The 17,575-nt window shown below is 35.9% G+C and overlaps 1 protein-coding gene across 3 annotated transcripts in view; it reads left to right on the top strand.

The window, feature by feature from the left end:
* The window catches only part of POLR1E (RNA polymerase I subunit E), a 30,885-nt gene that overhangs the window by 7,315 nt on the left and 5,995 nt on the right, over positions 1 to 17,575 (top strand). For all 3 annotated transcript variants that reach the window (XM_007498002.3, XM_056806707.1, XM_007498003.3), the window contains 7 exons: positions 2,295 to 2,371; positions 3,234 to 3,319; positions 6,423 to 6,481; positions 8,842 to 8,986; positions 9,108 to 9,215; positions 14,395 to 14,491; positions 16,681 to 16,814. In XM_007498002.3, the coding sequence (XP_007498064.2) occupies positions 2,295 to 2,371; positions 3,234 to 3,319; positions 6,423 to 6,481; positions 8,842 to 8,986; positions 9,108 to 9,215; positions 14,395 to 14,491; positions 16,681 to 16,814 (706 nt within the window). The remainder of the gene's footprint in view (positions 1 to 2,294; positions 2,372 to 3,233; positions 3,320 to 6,422; positions 6,482 to 8,841; positions 8,987 to 9,107; positions 9,216 to 14,394; positions 14,492 to 16,680; positions 16,815 to 17,575) is intronic.

Genomic DNA, 17,575 nt, shown 5'->3' with positions numbered 1-17,575 from the left:
AAGACAAGTAATTTGCATTACCTCATCAGTGTAAATATGGTTTTGTTTTGTTTTGTTTTGCTTTATCCACTTCTCAAATTTCCTAGTTAACTTATCAGACCTTCCCTTTGTTTTTATTTTTGTGCATATGGACTCTTAATATATGATATTAAGTCAGATAGTCAGATTTTAATTATGGAGAGATAGATAGATATAGATAAAGATGTATATCTAGCATGGAACAATGTCTTTTGCATTTGAAGATGAGTGTCTGATATGGGAATTAAAAGTTCAAACAAAATCATGCCTATATTGTGACTTTGGAAGAAATGAACAAACCCATTGTTCTCCTAGCTCTCCTTTCTCCCTTCCTCTCTACACACACTCATTCCTTGCTAGGGACAGACAGCCTTACCTCTCAGATAACATAAGCTGACTTGCCTTCTCTCACTAGCCTGAATGGAAAGGGCCTTGACCTCAGCTTATAGCTTATCTGTCCCTCGACTTAAAATGCCTAAATTAATCAAGAGTTCAGGCTTAAAATAGATATGCCCAAAGAAAGTTTACTTCTAGTCCTCGGTTTATTAAATGCAAGAATTGTCTCTAAGATAATATGTTAGCACAAGTTGTTGAAACCTATCCTAATGACTTTGCTGATACTTAAAGAACAGACCATGATGCTCCTTGCCTTTGGATGGAGAGGTGATGGACTTGGGGCAGAATGAGACCACCGTTTTCTGACATAGCCAGTGTGGCAACTTGTTTTGTTACAAGGATTTGATTTTTCCTTTTCTTCAATTTCAGGGCAGAGAGTTGGGCAATTAGGAAAATGGAGTTAGTGATTAGGATAGCCATTTTTCAATACTAAAGTTTATTAACATCTTTTATTTGGTGTTCAGAATTAAAAAAGGAAATTTTTTAGAAGGTTGTATGTTGATTACCTATAGTATTGAAAATTATCAGGAGCTAGTGGCTTAGAAAAAAACTTGAGTAATGTGAAAAAAAATTAGTATCTGAAATTTAATAATATTTACTTAAGTTCTGGAAATGATTTTGAGGGGAATGGACTTGTTCAGATTTGAACCCAGGACCTCCGGTTTCTAGGCCTTGCTCTCAGTCCCCTGAACCACCTAGGTTTGCCCTAGGTTAATAATTCCTTTTTTTTTTAACTCTTACCTTCTGTCTTAGAATCAATACAGTATATTGGTTCCAAGGCAGAAGAGCTAAGGGCTAGGCAATGGGGGTCAAGTGACTTGCCCGGGGTCACATAGCTAGGAAATGTCTGAGGCCAGAATTGAACCTAGGATCTCCCATCTCTAGGCCTGGCTCTCAATTCACTGAGCTACTCAGCTGCCCCCCTAGACTAATAATTCTTGATTGGAGAAAAATTAGATTCTCAATTTGGCCTAAATTTCATCTTCTGTCATTCCCATTATATAGGCATCCATATTCTTTACCCAGTCACAGACCTCTGTGAGAGAGAGGAAGGACATTCTTGGTCATTTTAACTGTACAGATTTCTATTTCACTTTTACATTATAGTCACTGTATATTATTATCCTGCTTCTGATCATTTCATTCTGCATCATGTGAATTCACACTAGTCTCTATGCTTTTTCATATTTGATAAAGCAATATTTTTGTGTTAAAAATAAGAAATAGAGTCGATGCCTATATAATGGGAATGACTGAAGATGAAATTTAGGCCAGGTTGAGAATCTAGTTCATGTCACCTTCTTCAAGGTAAAAACAAAAGTAATGGAGTGTCTGAGCTGCTTTAATGAAGTGCAGAACTGACACAGGCCACTAGAGGTCAGCATGGCCTCAGGAAAGACTGATGCCTTGAGTAGGCATTAGCAGTTTTTTAATACCAGCTCATAATTGAACTATCAGTTAAGTCAAATGCCATTCTTTATTGCCAGATTTACAATTCTTATGACAGCTATCTGCTAGCTGTGGGTTGTGGATCTCTTTTACTGAAGTTTAAAGTATATTTTGTGGCCTAATAAATATTAGATGCTGAAGTATTACTGTATATTGCCCATCAGTCACAAAGATGTCATTCAGATCAGAGACTCTGATAAGTGCCATTATTATCGTGCAAATGGATATTGTCTTATAGTTTATTTTTAAGTGAAAATGTAGTTCTACTATCTTAAAACTTAGGAAACTTAAAAGACCCCATCCCCAGACTTTAGAAGGTCCCATTCTTGCCTAGCATATTGGATAAAAGTAGGAAAGAAGATAGGGCAATGGCAAATACCTTTTAGATCTTGATAATGAAATAATTCTTTTTTTTTTTTTCATTTTTTTAGGCTGCTGAAACAGACAGACTTTCCTATGTTGGAAATAATTTTGGTACTGGAGCACTGAAATGCAACAATTTATGCAGGTGTGAAAGGATGGTGGGGGGAGAAAGAACTAATTGCTTTTATTGGTAGAAAGAACTGATCATTTGATACAAGGGGAAGAATTTCACTAATTTTTATCTTGTGATAACTATCCCAGAATTAGCCTAAAGTTTTACTTTGCATTATCTATGAAGGGATTTAAAAAAAATTATAGGATAAATAAAATTAGAGAGATGATGTAACTTGATTAAAAGAATTAACATGATTTGTAGAAATGTACTCTGGTATTGATGTTTAACATAAAGGGCTTTTTAGGACTTTTATAGAAAGTTTTCTGAGTTACAGTGTATGGTTGAAAATGAAAACTGCATTTCTTTTTTTTTTTTAGTGCTTTTAAAAACACAATCATTTCCCAGTATCACTGGCCATTCCCGTTGTAGAACAACTTCTTGTAACAAAGGAAAACATTTAAGCAAAACTGATACAACTACCACTTTTTTGACAACATATGCCACAATTCTTTCCCTATTCAATACCATACCTCTTTCTCACTGAGGGGGCATGATAAAAAATGTCAATTCTTTAAAGATTAGATTAAAATCAAGTTCCTCTGAGCTTTTCCCTTTCTAGTTCAAATATTGAAATAATGATACTATTGTATTTTTTGTACCTACCTAGAAAAGATTCACAGAGTAGTTATATAGTATGTTTTATTATAAGTTCTGAATATTTATGAATGGAAAGGATAGTCAATTGATGTAGACATGTAAAAAGTACATATGTTTACATTGAGATTTTTATTAATTATATTCACATCTAAATTTTCATTAGCTATATTTATATAGAGAGAAATGTGGGAGAAAATTTAAATACATTAATACTGGTTCTGTTTTATTTTGGTAGGTACTTTGTTGGTGTTTTGAATAAGAACTCTGGTCAAATGGAAATATATGATGCTGAATTGTTTAACATGCAACCAGTATTTTCAGGTAGGGTCTTTTAGAAGTTTTTATTTGTTTTTGGCTTATTAAATATCTTTCTTGACTTTTAAGTCCAAGTCATTCATTTTAAAAGGTGAAATTATGCCCATTTTTATTTCATTGGTAAAATTTTGGAAATACATTATTTAAACATTCATTTGAAAAATTATACAGATTTTTATAGTGAAAGTGACAGGAAGGGAATGGGTTTTGAAATGATTATTGTTAAGGTTCATCCATTCTTTACTACACTATGCCTCAATGTGACCAAGCATAGGAACATTGTTAGTGGATAATGGAGGTTGAAAAATAACTTATAAGTTAATGGAAAATTATAGAATTATGGAATCTCAGAGTTAAAAGAAAGTCTTATTGTTCAGTTGTGTCTGACTCTTTGTAGCCCCATAAGCCATACTGTCAATGGAGTTTTCTTGGTAAAGATTTTAGAATAGTTTGCCATTTCTTTCTGAACTGATTTATGCAGAGAGTTTAAGTGATTTGCCTAGGGTCACACAGCAAATATCTGTGACTTGATTTGAACTTGAGTTCTGATTATAGACTCAGCACTCTATGCCCTGAAACACCTAGCTGCCTCCTGGTTGTTAGTTTAGTCTCTTCCTAATAGAAATTCTTTTTATGTATTGTAAGACTTAAATTAATATGCAATACTTTGAGTATTATTTTTGTAAAGTTTATTATATGACAAAATAGAACCTTGTGGCAAAGTTTTCTACCTGCTCAAAAATCCCCACTCCACCAAAACCATGACAGGAAGGAAAAAGAGACCTAGACACAGAATTCCACCCAATTTAAGTCCTGTCTATGTCAGCACGTAACGACAGGAAGTTAGTAGGATGCGGGAATCGTAGTTTTGCTGGGGATCGTAGTTTTTAGGGTAACAGATTCATATCAGACAATCTCCCCCTCCCCCGGGATCCTTTGGGAGATTAGTCTCCCCAATGGATCATGTAAACATAACAAACTTGTAAATTACAATAATTTGTGGATAAAAGGGAAAGAGAAAAAAACAATGACAAAAAAGCCAATTGGGGGCAGTCCACTTTGGCATAAGAGTGTACATAAAAAATAAATGTATTCAACCCCCCACAGTTCATTTTCACTATAACAGTGTGAGATTGCTGCAGGCATCTCCATGGATCCTTCTCCAAGCAGTTATTCTGGGAGGTAGCAAGTTTCTTAACTTTTATAAAACTAGAATTTTATGACAATTATGGTGCTCCCCACAAATATTATAGGTAGTTTGTATCTTTAAGATACATATTTTATCTTTGAGAAAGACTTAGTCTTTAAAAGTTAAATGGAATGTTGCAGAAAAGACATTTTGGGACAGCAATTGAGATTTTAGTTCTATAGAAGTTTAATAGGGTAGGTACATTCTGCTATAGTAAGATGAGCCTCAGGAAGTGTGAGCTTTCTTGCTAGAACTGGCACCAACTAGAAGGTTTGAGCAAATACTCTCAGAAATCCTATCTCTAAAATGAGGTGGTTATGCTGTGTATATACCTTTATAATTCACATTTCTATAGTGACTTACAAATAGGATCTCTCAGGTCCCTTCTAGCTTGGATGTTTGGAGACTGACTAAATACATAATTTTGTTCTTGTTAAATAATTACGGAAAAGTTGTCCAGGTTGCGTGATTCTGGGCAAGTCACTTAACCCCAATTGCCTAGCTCTTACTAGTCTTGTGTCTTAGAATTGATAATAAGATAGAAGGTAAGAGCTAGAAAGGAAGAAATTTGTATTTTGCATTAGACTTGTTGTTGCTCAGTTCCATGATTGATTTTATGCCAAATCCTTGATCAGAATGCAGCCTTTGCTGTTTGTTCTTGTGGGAAATTACTTCTTGTAGGGTTCCAGGAAAATCTATTGTGGTGACCAGCTGGGGCTCTCTGAACATCCTCTAAGCATTAATATTTATTACTCCCTTCCAATGGTGAAATGTTTCAGTTATACTCTTCCATTTAAGATTGTGCTGTCAGGAATCAGTGGGGGAAAAAATTCTCTTTTCCTAAGACATACAAAAAATGCATGAGTGGCAAGGACAGGGAAACCGAAGTTCATTGTTGATCTCATACGAGAAAATGTGTTGGCATGTTGAGGGGGGAAGTTGGCAAGAGTAGATATGAGTGTTAACCTGCTTGTGTCTAGGTTTTAGCTAATTTTTATTTTATACTTGCTCATAGTTTTTATTTAAAATGCAGTTCAATTAATATGTAGCTTTTTTTTTAACCCTTGCCTTCTGTCTTAGAATCAATACTAAGTATTGGTTCTAAGGAGAAGAGTAGTAAGGACTAGGCAATAGGAATTAAGTGGCTTGCCCAGATTCACACAGCTAGGAAGTATCTGAGGTCATATTTGAACCCAGAACTTCCTGTCTCCATCTATAGCTATAGTTCTTTATTCACTGAACTGCAAAGCAAATTGAATTGGAAGGTTTGTGTTTTTATTTTTTAGCATCTTGGTGTAATACAGCTTACTCTTTAAATGATCACAAGTTAAAACAAAAGATTTACATTTGTTGAAAAAAAGAGTTAACTTAAAAGAACATGCTGGATTGCCTAGGAGAGTACTTCATATTGTCTTTTAAATTAAAAAAAAAGGGGGCAGCTGGGTGGCTCAGTGGATTGAGAGCCAGGCCTAGAGACGGGAGGTCCTAGGTTCAAATGTGACCTCAGCCACTTCCTGGCTGTGTGACCCTGGGCAAGTCACTTGACCCCCATTGCCTAGCCCTTACCACTCCTCTGCCTTGGAGCCAATACACAGTATTGACTTCAAGACGGAAGGTGAGGGTTTAAAAAAAAAAAAGATTTTCTGTGAACTTGACATTGAACAATATTGAACACTGAATTTGGTAACTTTACTTTTTACATTCATTTGTTTGAAGGGACTTGATACCTGTTTTTTTAAACTCTTAAATTCCCAAGTAGAATATTTTAATGCTATTATTAGGTGAAATCATAGACTACATTTTAACTCATAGATGATGTAGGAAAATAGCTTGAAATAGATGCTCATGGGGACAATATGTATTAAATTATGATGATTGCAATAGAAGGAAAAGCCTTTTAATTTGGTGTTCTTTCCACAGATGACTTGAAGGATAGTGAAACAACATTAGGAAATCAGACCAAATCTTACAGAGATCAGGTAAGTACACTGACCCTAAAATAGGGACGGGGGCTTCCCAGCCTGGTCAGAGAATTTGTTTTAGACTGTGACCTGGAGTTAATGCAGGCATAATAAAGAAAAGTTACCTATTTTTTTACAGTATATTCTGCTGCTCCCCCCCCCCCCCCCCAGTAATGCCTCTACACTTGCAGTTTAAAATTTCTGCAGAGGTTTTATTGAGCCCTTACAATGTACAAGGTACTAAGGAAGAAATAGAAAGAGTTGATGGGATTCTCGCCCAGTAACTAAAGTCTTTTAGAGTTGTCATTTCTCTGGGAACAAAGGGTTTCTTGGAATGCTTCATTTTAATGATGCTTATATATATCTATACATATGTATATAATCAATTGTCACAGATAACATCCCAGTGGGGGATAAAGGGGCAAGTAAACTTTATATGTTTTAAAACTGTAATGCTTAATAAGCCATACAGCAAAACACTTTTTCTTTTAAAATATCAATTGCAATTTACTTAATGCTTTTCAGTATTAGGTGTTAACTCATCTTTTCTTGTACGTGACAGTGTATGTATATTTTCACTACAATGATCTAGTCAAGTTTGTGAGCAATTCCCCTAATTCTACTTTTTCCACTTTTTATTTTTGTATATTGACATTTTTGTGTATTCTCCCTGCTTCACATTCTTTTAGTCTTTCTGACTTTTGCCTTGCCACTGGACTTTGATGACTCTAGAAGAGAAGATGAGGCTGGTGACTTTGTGCAGTTGCCTCACTCAAATCCAATTCACAAACAAGTCAAGACATTACCCCTTGTTGTATTTGTCCTCTTTGAAAACAAAGGACAGACAAGAAAATACACTACTATCTGTTTTGCCAGGCTCAAAATGTTGAACATTAAGATTATTTCTAGCTTTTTTGTTATTTTCTGTGAAAATCGTTACAAAAAAGGGTTTTTCCCTACTTATATTCCCATTTTTGTGATTACTGTTTCAAAGGTTATGTATAATTAGTTTTTATTTTATGCTAATTGAGAAATTGTTCTTTAGTGATGATAGTATAGTTGTTTACATGACCAACAACACTGCATCAGCAATGCACCTATCCCTTCAAAACCCTGCAGACAATGACTTTTAAAATTTTTATGTATTTTTGTTACTGTACTGATTTTAGCTCACCTTTCTCATTATCTTTATTTCTCTCTTAAATATAATAATTCAGTCTTCATTAAGCACTCTAATGGTTACTGAGAGAGAAACAGTTATTTTTGAGACACTTATGTCTCAAGATGTCAGGGAGCATAAGGCCACCAATGCACTTAATTATAGTAAACAGTATTTTGTAATCTTGAACTAGAGCTAAACCAGTGGTCTCCAAAGTAGAGGCCCTGTCTTTGTATTGCTTCTGAAAAGTAGTCCCTATCCAGGCCATGAGGCTTCCTACCTAAGATGCTCTAATGGCCTTGAGAATACCAAGGGGGACATCAAACTCATTATTTTATTCAATTCAGTTAATAATAACCATGTTTCAGAGGAGCATAGCATTGAGAAGAGTCAGGAAATCTTGGAACAGATGAATGAATGAATGAATGAATAAAAAAAGCATTGTGCTTACTATATGTTAAGGACTATGTGAAATGCTGGGAATTTAAAAGAAAGTGGAGATTGTAATAGATGATCATTCTGAGGGTGTATACTGATTGATACTAGATGACTAATGGATCAAGATAGACCTAGCTTTAAAGGAGTTCACACTCTAATTTGAGATGAGAACACAAAGAAGAGGGTTTAACTTCAGGGCAGATTAAAGAGCTCCAGGGATCTGTAGGTCTCACTAGTAGATTAGAGAGCCCTTCCAGCCAGTTCACCAGAAGTCATGAAGATCAAGTGAGGTCATAGTTGTAAAGCACCTAGCATATAGTAGTTTCTTTAAAAATGCTTATTCCTTTCCCTTTACTCTTGTTGGGAGAATTGTAGTTATTGACTCCCTGCTCATCCAAGCATCATAAACAAACATCTCCCTTTAGAGATGAGGGGACTAGAGGAGGCTGGACCACTCCCCTTGGAAAGAGTAGAGTTAAAAAAAAAAAGTAGAGGCTCTGGGTTCCCTCTATCAGGGGGGAAAAGGGAAGGGAAGATTTACATTTAGCAGGAAAAGCTTCATTTTCTAAGGTGACACACAAGTTAAGCTTGAAGGAGTTAAATGAGAAGTGATAAAATATCTTCTAGACAGGTTTCATAATCAATGACTTGTCTCTGTTCAATTAGAAGCATAACTTTTATAGATTCTCAGAATTCTATCTGGGCCAGTTTTACTGGAGTATTCAGTGTATCCTAGATGAATACATGTGTGATTTAAACTGGGTTTATATTTTTGTGCCAGGTGGACTTCTGCATCGAGGCCTTTGGGACCACCAAACAGAAGCGAGCTTTGAGCTCCAGAAGAATGAATAAAGTTGGTAGTGAAACTTTAAACATAGCCGTGGCCAAAGCAGCCGAAAATATCATAGATGAAAAGGGGGTTACTGGTAAGCAACAGGCACTTTTAAAATCATCTGTGAAATTCACCCCACTTTTTCTCAGATTATTTTTTTGATCCATACAAGTCATATAGTATATTTCAGCACTGATTTCTTTTTTTTTTTAAAGCTCTTCTTAACGACGCAGCCCAAAATGACCTGCAAGATGAATCTGCCTACTTGCCCCCATGCCATACCGATGGTGTCAAGCCAGAGGAAATTTATAAATTTGAAGACCGTATCCTTTCTGAAATAAAAGCCTCTTTTGTTTCAATAAGATTCCTGATCTCACACAAGTAGTAGGGTCAGGCTCATTGAGCAACTACATAAATAGTAGTAATAGCTGAAGTTTATACAGTGTTTGAAGGCTTGCAAAACGCTCTTTTGTAGATAAACTCATTTGATCCTCAAAACAATCTCATGAGGTATCCACAATTATTATTATCCCCATTTTACAGATGAGAAAACATAGAGGTTACTTGACTTTTCCTATGGTCACAAATTTAATAAGTGCCAAGTTTGAACCTATATCTATTTGGGTTCCAGATAGGCATTTGTTCTACTATACCTTGTTTTCCCCCAACAGGGGATATCCGTAACATTATTTGTTTCTCAAAGCTTTGGTTTGCTTCCTCCACCGTTGCGCATGATAAAAGGTTAGGAGGTTGAAATTATTTGAGATTTTTGCAAATTATGAAATTGTTCTCTCCAAAGTCACTAGTAAGCATGCACAAGGGCTAGGGTTCATATAGCCTTCTTTTTAAACTTTTAAAAGATTTTTTAAAGTTTATTTAATTAATTAATTTAGAATATTTTCCCCATAGTTACATGAATCATGTTCTTCCCTTCCCATGCCCCCACCCCCCTCCCATAGCCAATGAGCAGTTCCACTGGGTTTTACATATGTCATTGATCGAGACCTGTTTCCATATTATTAGTATTTGCACTCAGGTGATCATTTAGAGTCTACATCCCCCATCATATCCCCCAGTAGGTCTCTTAATAGCCAAATGTGATGGGCTTCTCAGTCAGTTTTTAGGTAGTATTGACAGAATTGACCAGCTTCTCCTGTATAATCTTTTTGAATTTTCATGACAGTTTTCTCTTGGTTCTCCTACCTATCCGAACACTTCCTTTCTGTCTCCTTTGTTGGCTCATCTTCTTCATTATGCTAACTGTGAGGATACTCCCAAGACTGTTCTGGGTCTTCTCTCTATATTTTCTTTTTTACTGACTTCTTAGCTGCCATGAGTTTAACTATCATTTCCCTACAGATAGCTTCCAGATGTAGATATGTGGCCCTGGTGTCTCCTGAGCTCCAACCTCAGGTCATCGGCTTCCTGTTGTGTATTTCAGACTGGGTTTCTCATAGGCATTCCAGCCTAGAAATGTCCCAAGTAGAACTCATTATCCTTCTCCCAGAAACTGACCCCTTTTTTCAACTTCCCTGTTTCTTTTGAGGGTGGCACTATCTTTGGAGTCTCCAGCCTTAGCCCTCCCCCGCATATACTGATAGTTACCATGTCTTCTTGAGTTCAGCTTCACAACTTCTGTCGTCTGTCACCTACTCTCTACTTGAGCGGCCTGGTTTAGACCCTCACCATCCATTCTGCCTACTCTAATAGCCTTCTGTTGTTTTTAGTTAGAGTGGGATTACTAATCTACATATCTGGTGGTTATTCCCATTATTCAGTAAACTCCAGGGATTCCTTACTACCTTCAGAAGAAACAAACTCCTCTCTTTAAAATGTAAAACTTTTCATGATCTGACTTCAGCCTGCCATTTTCATCTCGTTTCCTTTTACTCCCCTTCAGGCATTCTGCCAGTTTTCCCTTCATGCTGTTCTTCATATACAACATAGCATCTCTTGTTTTCTCGCCTTCACCTCTCTTCTCAGATTGCCTAATTTCCTTGAAACCTTAGCTCAGGTGCCACCTTCTACATGAGACTTTTCTGATGCCGTCAAGCTGCCAGTGCTTCCACCTTCCTCTTTACTGTCTATTTTGTTTAATATACTTATATGGGCACATGTAATCTGTCCCCTTCCCCCCCATCCCCGAGAATTTAAGCTCCTTGAGGGAAGGGACCATTTTGTTTTCTTTGTATCCCAAAAGCGTAGCACAGTGCCTAGTGCATAATAAGCGTTTAATAAATGTTTGTTGATTGTTATCAACGGCTATAGAGCCAATTTATAACCTTTTGATTAATACATTGAAGAGTTATTATAAAATTTCTGAGCTGAAAGGGACTTTGGAGATTATTTAGCATAGAGATTGACTTGGCTAAAGTTAACCAGCTCTTTAGAGGCAGAACTAAGACAAATGTCTTTTGACCCCTTGTGCACTTCCTGGCCATTACAACATCCTCAATGATGGAAAGATGAAGGAAAACTTGGTTTACTCTATATCGAAAGAATAAATGGATCTTGCCATTATCCCTAGAGTTGGGAAATTGTTCAGGTATTTAGAGAAATCTTTGCTTCTTGCCCTTGTGACATTTAGGCTTTTATTCTATCATTTAAGTTTAGCTAATTAAAAAAAAAAATAAACCCTTACTTTGTGTCTTAGAATCTAACGCAGAACAGTAAGAGCTTGGCAATGGAGGGTAAGTGACTTGCCTAGGGTCACAAAGCTAGGAAGTGTCTGAAGCCAGATTTGAACCTAGGACCTCCCATCTCTAGGACTGGCTCTCGATCTACTGAGCCACTCAGCTGCCCCCAAGTTTAGCTAATTTTAACTACATTACACAGTTGGGGTACCATAAAGCTAAAATTAGACACATTTACTTGAGATATCACATTGCAGATTTTGTTGTTTTAGTGGCAGTTTCCTTTAAATCATTTATAAACCATAGCAAAGATCTGTGAAAATAAAGTTTTTACAAGTTTGATACGATAGTGAATCTCGTAAATTCATTTTTTTATTCTGCAGTTTTAATAACATCACTCAGGATAGATTTGTTTATTTTAAAAATTCAGCCTTTCTGATGCTTTGTTCAGTTTTGGAAAACTGCAATTTGTATTTTAATGGATTTTTTCTTATAATAATTTAATACCTTGTTTTCTTTCCTGTAGAAATGGAACTAGTGATTTATGTTTTCCTTTCATCAGACCTTCAAATACTTTGTTTGCCCAATTACATGTAATAACAATTTTCATCATGTTTTTCTGAAATTATAAGATCCAAATTGTCTGTCTCCCTCCTTTCCCTTCCCCCTCTCCGAGATGGAAAGCAATTTGATCTCACTTATACATGTATTATCATGCAAAACATACTTCTATATTGGTCATTATCCTAAGAGAATATTCATCTAAAACCAAAACCCTCAAATAAAACCATAAGTAAACTAATGTGGAAGATAGTATGCTTTGATCTGCATCTGACACTATAAACGATTCCTTCTCTATAGGTGCATAGCATTCTTTTTCATAAGTCCTTCAGAATTGTCCCAGATAATTGTATTTCTGAGAGTAGCTAAGTCTTTCACAGTTGATTATTGGACAGTATTACTGTATAATGTTCTCCCAGTTCTGCTTATTTAACTCTGCATCAGTCCACATAAATCTTTCAAGATTTTTCTGAAATCATCCTACTTATTTCTTATAGCACAGTAATACTCCATCACCAACATATACCATAATTTGTTCAGCCCCTCCCCAGTTGATGGACATCCCCATAATTTCCAATTCTTTGCCACTACAAAAAGAACTACTATAAATATTTTTGTACTCACAGGTCCTTTTCCCTTTATTATCTTTTGGGGATACAGACCCATTAGTGGTATTACAGAATCAAAGAATATCCTATTTTATGGCCCTTTGGGGCATAGTTCTAAAATGCCTTCCAGAATGGTTGGATTAGTTCACAACTCTACCAACAATGCATTAGTGTTCCAATTTTGCCACATCCTCTCCAGCATTTATCACCTTCCTTTACTGTCATATTGGCCCATTTAATAGGTGTGAAGTAATACTTCAGAATTGTTTTAATTTTCATTTCTCTAATCAAGAATGATTTGGAACATTTTTTCATGTGATTATTGATAGCTTTGATTTTTCTGAAAATTGCTTGTTCATATCCTTTGACCATTTGTCAATTGGGGAATGACTTGTATTTTTTATAATTTTGAGGTAGTTCTTTATAAATTTGAGAGATTAGACCTTAATCAAAATTATTCATTTTACATCTTATAATGCTCTCTAACTTTTGTTTGGTCATAAATCCTTCCCTTCTCCATAGATCTGCCAAAGTATTCCATGTTCCCCTAATTTATTTAAGATATCACTCTATAGCTAAATCATATACCTATCTTAATCTTATCTTGATACAGGGTTTGAAATATTGGTCTATACCTATATAGGTCTATCCCTAGTTTTTGCCATACTGTTTTCCAGTTTTCCCAGTAGTTTTTGTTAAATAGTTCTTATCCCCAAATCTGGGGTCTTTGGTTTATCAAACACTAGATTGTGAAGTCATTTACTCCTGTATATTGTCTAATGTATTGTATCTTATATTGTAATCTTTTTCAATGGTCCACCATTTCTATTTCTTAGCCAGTACCAGATTGTTTTGATGATTACTGCTTTATAGTTGAGAGTGATTTTAAAAATAACTTCCGGGGGACAGCTAGGTGGTTCAGTGGATTGAGAGCCAGGCCTAGAGAGAGAGGAGGTCCTGGGTTCAATTTTGGCCTCAGATACTTCCTAGCCATATGACCCTGGCAAATCACTTAACCCCCATTGAACCCTTACCATTTGACCCAATGCACAGTATTGATTCTAAGACAAGGTAAGGGCTTAAAAAATTAAAATAAAATAACTTCCTCACCTTTTGTTTTTTAAGATAAGCAACCCTACCTCTCCTTAAGTATTCTTTTCTTTTTTTTTTATTCACAACCAATTTGTTAGCTCTACAGGTTTTAATGATCATTTTCTCTTTGTTTACTGTAAGTAGATAGTCTGTATAGATGATATTATTCCAAATAATGTTGGGGACCAAGATCCATAGATTGCTCTAGACTGTTATTAGACTTGCATTGACGAGTTGTAGTTTGGGAAATATGTCAGTATTGTTATGGAGTACAAAGAGTCCTAGGTTAGGAGTTCGTGCTCTAGTTCTGTTATCTAGTAACTATTTGATCTTAGATCATCACAGTCTCTTGAAGCCTTTATTTCCTTGTCTATAAAAGTAAGGATAAATCTGTTCCTATCTTAGACTGTTGTAAATATCAAATGGAATCATGTGTACAAAGGCTGCTTGTAACCCTGACACACTATGTGTGAGGCCCCCTCTTGACTCAAGAATCTGTGCAAATTATCTAAGTACATAAAGCTGGATTTTAGGCCATAAACAAAAGAGTAACATCTATTTTTTTGGTTCTTCATTTTGTTTGGGTTAGTTTCTTAACATCCTTTCAGTTATTTCTCCTGAAGAATACAAAGCACTTCAGGACCCATCAGAAGTGCTAAAAAATGTTACATCTGAAGAAATATTGAAAATGATAGAAGAGAAAAGGTAAGGCTTATTATATAGCATAAAGCAAAGATAAAGTGGAAGTCCAACCTGGTAGACTAGAAAATAAAGTAATGGTATGTTGCATAAATTTAAAGAAACTTTGCATTGTATTGATTTAGAATCTTGAACCCTACAGACTACATTTCCCACAATCCCCTTTTCCCTTTCCTGTTTGTGCATCTCCTTATGTGGGGGGAGTTTTGAGTTTCTGTTTTGGCCCACCCGGTCTCTCTGGTTCCATGGTGGAGGAGGGGAGGAGCAGATCTTGGTTTTTGCTAGCCTTACTTCCTTATACTTCAAGATAAATATTTAATAAATATTATTAAATATAATATTTGGAATACTGGATATTAATTTTAATCTTTACAACATGAAGATGGTCATTATTGAGAAGTTTTGCCTAGGTTCTGAAATTAATCATGTGGGGGTTTTTTTTTTGTTTTTTAATAAAACCCTCACCTTCGGCAGAAGAGTGGTAAGGGCTAGGCAATGGGGGTCAAGTGACTTGCCCAGGGTCACAGAGCTAGGAAGTGTCTGAGGTCAGATTTGAACCCAGGACCTCCCAACTCTAGGCCTGACTCTCAATCCACTGAGCCACCCAGCTGCCCCCTAATCATGTATTTTCATTTCTTGGAAGAAAAAAAAACCTTACCTCCTGGCAGTGCTAAGATAGAAAAGTAACAAAGGCTAATCAATCAGTGTGACTTGTGCAGGGTCACACAACTAGGAAGTATATTAGGCCAAATTTGAATTCAGGTCTTTCCAACTCCAGGTCTGGCTCTATCCACTGTGCTACCTACCTGACCCATATATTTTCCAAAGTAACTTAATTGGAACAATCTTCCACCCAAATCCCCAGACTCTGACATGTCCTACTAGTTTAAAAAGCTTCCACTAGGGACCCAGTCTCTAGTCATGGCTATTGTCCAAGGGGCAAAAAATTTGGAACCTAGCCAAGATGTTCCTCCACCAGAAGGTTGATTATCAGCTGAGGAGCATTTTTTGGCCATGACTGTTCATGATAGTCTTTCTCATATAGAGGAGTTGTAGTATGCCTCAGTAGAGAGAATATCTCGCTATTACAATTATGGTCCCTTCACATAACTGGAGTAATCTAGGGATAGGCAAGTTCATCTAGGGCTCCAAGCACAATATTGGGCAATATATTTTAAAAAGGTTTTTTAATATATCTAATTTTAATGTAAAAAAACTACTTGCCATGGCACAGTGGTATTTATATTTGTGGTGAATGAAGATGATTGTGTTAGAGTAAGGGCTTCCAGTCTTCCTTATTGAACCACATCCCTCAGGAAACTCTAGGATGCCCCTGAACTTTTTTCTGGCTCTGGTTCAGGTCTCAATTTTCATTTCCTCATGCTACTAGATTACATACAAATTGTTAAATTAGTGAAGTGCAATGTTTTTTCAATTTTCAATAGTTTTTTCAATTAAATGAAATGGGGGGGGGGGACTGTGAATTTACAAACTGGAATGTGGTAATGGGCCTCCCAGAGGGTCTGTTTCCCAGGATAATCTAGTCTAGTCTACAACCTTCCCAGCTTCATTTGAATGCTCCTTCTTGAGCAGTGCTTTGCTGTCTGTTTTGTAAGTGGTAAAAATGGGTTTGACAAATACAGAGTTAAAAAAAAAAAGGTGTTGTGGTCACTGTTTATATAATAATTAAATATTAAGTCTAAAGGCTGTTAGTAACTCTTAGTAATTTAGTTTAATAAAAATATAGTAAAAAAGAGAAATAAGGAGGGAAGTAGAAAATATTTCTTAGCCTACCACCCTAGAGTCTGATCCAAAGAAATTCAGCTTGCTCCCTGACAAAGCTCCAATCTCCACGTGGAAGTCATAGTAGTCTCTTCACCATGAGTCTCTTCCTTCAGCTCTTTGGTATTGCCTTTTATAACCCATTTCCCAAGTCTCTCTTGATTTCTCCTTCCTGTCACTGTGGGCTGGTCTATCACATCTCAGGAACCAATCACAGCCTTTCAATTTGCCTAGCACTGCCCAGTGGGGGGTTGGGGAGTGCTTGTGGCCTTTTAGGGTGTGAACTTTCTTTGTTAGTGACTTACTAAGTATTAAGTAGGGGTACTTTAAGTTCTTGATTGATAAACTCAAAATTTAAATTCTCTTTCACAGTTTTGAATTAACCTTTTTTTCTCTTTCTCTGCCAATTTTAGCTACTGTCCTTTTGTAATAGAAGCCTTGAAGTCATTGCCCTTAAATGAGGAGAGCCGGGACCACAAGGCCCGATGTCTGTGGTTTTTAAACATCCTCATCAAATTCAGATCCCAGTCTGTGATTAAAAAGAAAAGTAAGTAAACAAATGCTGGAAGATTCTATTTCACTTTTTATTATTTTCTAACTAGAAAACCATGTCTAGTGGGAGGAGGATCTTTTGCATCAAAAGAGTTATTTTTAGTAGACTGATAATTTGAGTGTATTTTTGACATTGAAAGATGAAAAAAAAAGCCTAATTTTATAAGGTAAAGAACAGTGTCCCAACAACACAGGATATAGTAATAATTTCTTTTTTTCTATATAACGTAGAACTCTTATCCAGTCTGCTTTTGAAAAAGATTTCAGGTGGCTTATACAATGAGATTTATATTGAACAGAAAAGGGGAAAAAAAGAATTTATATTTTGTCTCTTTTGAGCCTACTTTGTGTGTAGACTAATGAATTACATTTTTATGTGTGTGCAGAAACTTTTCTACTTTTGTTTTTGTCTTTCATATTGGATATCATAAGTCAAGGTAACAAACTTTTAAGTGTCTACTACCTGTCAGGCACCTTATCTTTTACTGCCCTGACTTAATAATTGTCTATCAGAAAATGGATTTTTGTTCTTTTGAACCTCAACTGTCTGTAACATAAACTGAAATTCTGTAACTTTGATACTTGAATGATATATGAATATGTCATAACTGGTGCTTCCTTCTCTTGGTACAGTTCACAACTTTCCAGTGTTTCTTTGTCATGTATGTATCTTATCCATGTCTTTCTGTAAATGCTTCAGTGAGGATCCATCCAACATGATGTCCTCTGGTTCTCATCTTGTTTTAGGAGTACCAG

The sequence above is a fragment of the Monodelphis domestica genome, chromosome 7, assembly GCF_027887165.1.
Source record: "Monodelphis domestica isolate mMonDom1 chromosome 7, mMonDom1.pri, whole genome shotgun sequence".
Taxonomy (NCBI): domain Eukaryota; kingdom Metazoa; phylum Chordata; class Mammalia; order Didelphimorphia; family Didelphidae; genus Monodelphis; species Monodelphis domestica.
Note: the sequence above shows the minus strand (reverse complement) of the source record. Positions and strands in the feature narration are given on the sequence as shown.